Genomic DNA, 6,069 nt, shown 5'->3' with positions numbered 1-6,069 from the left:
TTCTGATTTAACAACTACATTTAACACCTGAGCAAGTTGTTAGAGCAAAATGCAACAGCAGCTCCCTGGATTTTTCTTTTCTTTTTGAGCTTGCTGACTATGGAGATTTGACTGATTTAGCTGCAGGCACAGGCTACCTTCAATGTCCAAAGCCATTAGTGATTCCTGTACTACTAAAGCGCTGCTCCAGGGTACCCATTTCCTCGCATTAATGTCTACCTTCCACCACAGCAAATCAAAGGCTTATTCTAATGCCTCTGCCGATCTTCGTATGCTCCCTAAATAACACAGGTGAGAGGGCTCCGGGGGCTTTTTCATGGCCAGAATGAAATGGAGAGAAACATGCCACTTTTCTGGTACATTTGAAAGCAGAACAATTTATTATCAAGAACAAGAATATCAAACAAGAGAAAGAGAAAGAGAGAGGGAGAGAGGGGGAGAGAGAGAGAGAGAGAGAGAGATAGAGAGAGAGAGGAAAAGAAGTTCATCAGGTCCATAAATGTTTTCGCTGCAATTTGATCACTTAAACGCTTCCAGCACAGAGAAAATGACTTATTAAGCTTGGAGATTCTTCCATTTAATCTTACGCCTCTAGTTACAATTTTTCTGCCTTATCATGTAAATATAGAGCTGCTCTGCTGAAACCAGAGATCACAACAGTTCTTATTGAGAGGCTATTCAAAGGGGTTTTTAAATGTCAGTTCTGTAAAGTGCTTTATGCCCCCGTTTTGTCGTCGTCGCAGGACAAGGTAGTGGCTCCCGTGAGTCTGATTTGTGATCTTATTGCCAGTCGAAGGTGCGCTTCACCAGCCTGAAGAAGGTTCGGTTGTGTTCCTGCAGGTAGGAGCGGAGCTGCTGGAGGACGGTGCTGTTCACCGCCGGGTGAGGACGTCCCTTAGACTCGTGCAGACAGCGCTCTCGACCGTCGCTTCGGATGCAGTAAAACCCCTTGGTCTGGTTGAAGTAGAAGTTGGAGGATACTATCCTTGGAGGCAAGTTCAGGAAGCGCTCCACCTTCTGAAGCTCCGGCAACGGGTCTCGGATCAGAGCGTCCCCGTCTACGATGTGTATCTGCTCCAGGGGGAAGTGACGCAGCCAGTTGCGCATGTGGACGTCGTACAGGCTCCTCTGAATGGCCTTGTACCGGATGTTCAGGGCTCCGTTGCGCACTAGCAGGTTCTCGATGGCTTGCACCGGCTTGTGGTTCTCCAGCCGGTTGAAGTACACCTGGGTGTAGTCGGAGATGACCCGCTCGGCCGGCTCTCGCAAGATCAGCAGCAGCTTTATGGACGAGTTCATGGCGCAGATGCGTTCTGGCGCGAGGGCTGACGTGAAGTAGCCTGGAGTTTTCTCCACTGTGATCTGGTGTGGGTACGAGTATGGCATCAAGTCGCGGTACCACTCGAAGCCCTTGGCATAGTTCTCATCCCAGTCGAAGAAGTGCACCTCGGTGGCGGCGGCAGCAACCTCAGGGTGTATGTCGAGCATCTCCAACAGAGCTCTCGTGCCCCCCTTGCGTACCCCAATAATGATACTGTGTGGGGCTCTTTTACTCGTCCCCGGGGGTGGAGAGGAGGGTACATCTCCAGAGACGTTAACTGCTAGTCCAGGATCAAGGTCCATAGGGTCCAGTGTAATGCCAAATCCTGTCTGGATGAGATCAGGCGGGGCAGCATATGTCTGGAGAACCAGAAGAAAGGCAGACGCCAGGTAACAAGTCATGGTGATGGTATGAAGATTGGCAAAGACACAGAAGCAAGGAAAGGAGACAATGGTTTAGCTGTGGACGAGATCTGTCTCTCTGAGCTCAGTGATAACAAGCGCAGTGAGAAGTGCAGTCTTTGTCTGCCATTGAATTTGAACCGGAGGAGGAGGAGAAATCATCGGCAGTCCACAGCACATCTGTAGGGAAGAACAAAGACAAAAAAAAGAAGAAAAGGCTTTCAGATTTCAGGCATATAAAGCAGAATGAATGTCTGTATTATACTGAAATGGCACTTTCCTCATTCCCCTGAAAAAGCAATCCAGCCATAAATACAATCCATGTCTGTTATAAGTGTATCATCTCAAAAGGATAATCTCAATTCATCTTTCTTTGAGTCTCTTTTCATCTTCCCGCTTCCCATCTGCTTTCTCCTCGAACTCTATAAAGTCACTTTCAATTGAAACTGTAATTTCTCCGGCTGAAAAACATTTAGCCAGACAGCTCGTTAAAAAATGTGCCTGAGATATGCAACTGTGGCTGAAGGCCAGGAGACGAGGCCAGCGCTCTGTCTTCCTTTAGAGGGTCAAAATCCACACTCGAATCGATACCCCACCGGAGCACCGAAGTCGAGGCATTTGGAGACTTATAAAGACAAATTTATTGCAGGGAATCAGATGAGTTCTCACTTCTAGGTGACTTTGATTTCCGATACATGCCAAGGAAGATCAATACTGGGGCAATGAAATTCAGCAAACACAAGGAGAAGGATTTAGAGCATTAAATTAGACGTACAATGTTGCTGAGGAGCCCTTCAAAACCACGGGAAAATTCAAATTAGCTGTCTCGTCTTCACTTTTTATCTTCTATCACAAGGGCTGTTTAATATTGTAATATTTGCCCTGTTTTCTTGCCTTCAATATGCTCTGTGAAATGGTTTGCCAAGAAATAACATATGTAAAAATGTTCCCCTGCTCTGTAGCAAGAAGCTGAAATAGCAGAACACATTTTTTTTATATGTCATGGAATTAATTTAAAAAACAAAAAGCTGAGAGAGCTGTTGCTTACACTGCGCTAGTCAAAACAACGGGGCAGGGCTATGCAAACATCCAGCTTCCACAGCAAAGGCCACGGTAAGGTAATCTCAACAAACCAAGATATTCCCTGCCTGGGAACAGACTGCCAGACACACACACACACACACACACACACACACACACACACACACTAGTACAGAGTACTATTCTGGATACATACAGCAGACAGATTGTGTATTACTCATCACTTATATTGTAGGCCAAAAATGGGTTACAGGTAGGGGTGGGGAAAAAAAGATCGATTCACCTATGTATCGCAATTCTTTTTTTTACAATTTTGAAATCAATAAATTTGCTTTTTTTAAAAAGTTACTGCTTTTATTGTTGTAGTCTGAGAAACGTGACGTCATATCCGTTCCGTATCCGTCAACCAAAACAAACTGCAGCCGGCTGCAGCGAGCCGAAATGAGAAAGTAGAAAACGGCGGAGGCTCCGAGTGGATACGACCTGCACTCTCACATTCCAAAGTGGTAAACACTACACATACAGTAAAGAGTGGAAACACTTTGGGTTTCATACATAGGAAAAGCAGAGCTGAAGCTGCATGCTAACTCTGTCATAGACAGGAAACGTTATCGTACTGCGGTAACGTGCGGTCAAGCCAGCCGTCACTCTCATCTCCGTGGTCAAATCAGCCGACGCTACAACTGTAGAGCACCCGTATACTGACATTTATGTTAAATGCATTCAAACGGCCCCGATGGAGCTGACCATGGTCATATAAAGAGAACGGAGCTGACAGTAAGAGCTAGCGGCAGACTTGGCGAAGTTAGCGGAAGTAGACACGTGTGACTATGTCCAGTTTTCCCAAATAAGGTGTTAATAAAGGGAACTGTATATACAAAATACATATATGGAATAAGATTGATTCGATTATATTCACCAGAAGTATAAAACAGTACATGTCCCTTATAAATTAAAAAGAAAATACCACTAAATTGTGAGGGAAATGTCTTTATTCTCTGATAAATGATAAATAATGCCTGACAATGACTGATATATTTGACTTCAGGACATCTCTGACTACATACATGCTGAATATCAAACAGTTTTTACTGTATTAATTAAGATATTTTCCAAAGTGAAAGTCCCTAAAAGTGTATGATTCAACTTTTTCCCATGGTCTAGTGTTAAAAAAGTTAACAAAAAATGACAATAAATCATAATATCGAATCGCAATACTTAAAAATCGCAATACATATCGAATCGCCACACAAGTATCGTGATAGTATTGAATCAGGAGATAGGTGTATCCTCCCAGCCCTGGTTACAGATCATTTGATTCTTCTTCTATGGAGGTCACTTTTGCACACTGTGATGTGATTTTAGCGTGCAGAGGGTGATCTGTCTTCACTACCAGTAAGATGCTGAATTCCTGCTTCACTTTCTGTACATGACATTTACTGTAATTACATCTATTGAGGGTTTAAAATGAAAAAGGCGTAAATTATCAAAGAACTGTGATATTCCATGTTTTTTATAGACCATTTCAAACTTGACAACATAAACATTGTAAATGGGCCCCTTCGTATTTCCTGTTGCATTGTTTGTTAATGCAGCAGTTGACCGTAAGTGAACTTGGCCCAAAGCTGTTGCCCTAGCAACTGAATGAAAAGGTCTACAGCAGCAGGGAGGCTGCACTTTTAAGTACTTTTTTTTCTTTGCAGCGTTTTCTGTCCAATTTTGTCAATCAGAAAAGAAATACAGAAAGTCTGTTCTACCTCCTCTTTATAAAGAGAGGCTGACAAAAGAAGAGGGCTTTTAGAAATGGTAACAGGCAGCTGAGAACAATACAAAGGGAGCTGAAAGTGAAGATCATGGAGGCTAAAGAGTACAGGAGGAAGCTGGGAGAAAGGTCTGGAGGAGCATGGAGACCATCACTGGTTTCAGGCCGACTGGCAACAGAGGAGTTGAAGGCAGCTTGGACAGGGCCAACGAACTACATCCACACTAATACATTTTTGTTTTAAAACACAATTTAGTGGATTTGAAGAGGGCAAAGGCACTGGTGACCCGTTTCCAACCACGAGATCAGGCCATCTCTATTTTCTGAGGAGGTTGAGTTCATTCAACATCTGCAGGACAATGCTGTGGATGTTTTATGAGTCAGTGGTGGCCAGTGCTATCCTGTTTGTTGTTGTGTACTGGGGCAGCAGGGTCATGTCAAGAAGGTAACCCGTAAAGGTCAATACCTAACCTTAACTATTCAAGGTCAACGCCTAACCTTAACTATCTCGCGAGAGTTACCTTTTAGACAAAACTGGGCAGCAGGTTGAGAGTAGCGGACGCTAACAGACTCAACAAACTGATCCTCAAGGCCAGTGACGTTGTGGGGTTGGAGCTGGACTCCCTAACGGCGGTGTCCAAGTTACATGTCATCTTGGATAATGTCTCCCACCCACTCCATGACCTGCTGGTCAAACACAGGAGGACATTCAGTGCAAGACTCATTCCACCGAGATGCACCACAGAGCGCCACAGGAAGTCATTCCTGCCTGTAGCCACCAAACTTTACAACTCCGCCCTCAGATTGTCAAACACTCTGAATCAATAGACTGGAGCTGGACTGATTTCACCTGTCAGAAGCTACTACCCCATAATCTCTTATTACTTACGTGCAATACTGACTTAACTGTACAATAATTTGTGCAGTAATTCAACTGTGCAATACTTTATTTACTCATTTACACTGTGGTTTGACATTGTATGTATTTGATGCACATATTTGTACATATTTCTTATATTTCTCATTTCTTATTTTTATTATTTATTTTTATTACACGATTTTGTTGGATAATCAATTCTGATTGGTCAATCATGGCGTTCTACTGTCTGTTATTTCTTTATAACAGACCGTTGCTATGTATAACAGACCGTTGCTATGGACGCAGTTTAGATGTCGGACTGTGGAGGACTGTTTTTGTGTCAAATTATGGATTTCTTAAGTAAGTAGCCGTGTAATAAGCAGGATAATGTACAGAGAGCAAGTCATTGTTATGAAATAAACCACTTAAGGGCGATGCAAGACCGCCACATCGCCATGTCAAGGTTTATGTCACAACAATGACCTGCTCTCTGTACATTAAACCCTTACATATAACTCTATATATACTGTTATATATTGTAGCATTATGTACATAATTTACATTTTACATACTCTTTTACTTCTATTTTACTTCTTTTCTTTATGCTTATATATATAAGAGCAAATGTAACATCCCAATTCCCCCCAAGGGATCAGTGTGACGTATTTCTGATTCTGAAATATCA

At 43.1% G+C, this 6,069-nt stretch overlaps 1 protein-coding gene across 2 annotated transcripts in view; it reads right to left on the bottom strand.

Annotated features, from left to right (window-relative positions):
- Positions 1 to 355: 355 nt before the first annotated feature.
- The window catches only part of hs3st1l1 (heparan sulfate (glucosamine) 3-O-sulfotransferase 1-like1), a 34,003-nt gene continuing 28,289 nt past the window's right edge, over positions 356 to 6,069 (bottom strand). For both annotated transcript variants that reach the window (XM_074646861.1, XM_074646860.1), the window contains one exon: positions 356 to 1,902. In XM_074646861.1, the coding sequence (XP_074502962.1) occupies positions 781 to 1,722 (942 nt within the window). In that variant the 5' untranslated portion in view covers positions 1,723 to 1,902 and the 3' untranslated portion in view covers positions 356 to 780. The remainder of the gene's footprint in view (positions 1,903 to 6,069) is intronic.

Source organism: Sebastes fasciatus, chromosome 9 (assembly GCF_043250625.1).
Source record: "Sebastes fasciatus isolate fSebFas1 chromosome 9, fSebFas1.pri, whole genome shotgun sequence".
Taxonomy (NCBI): domain Eukaryota; kingdom Metazoa; phylum Chordata; class Actinopteri; order Perciformes; family Sebastidae; genus Sebastes; species Sebastes fasciatus.
This window is presented reverse-complemented; position numbering and strand designations above follow the sequence as displayed.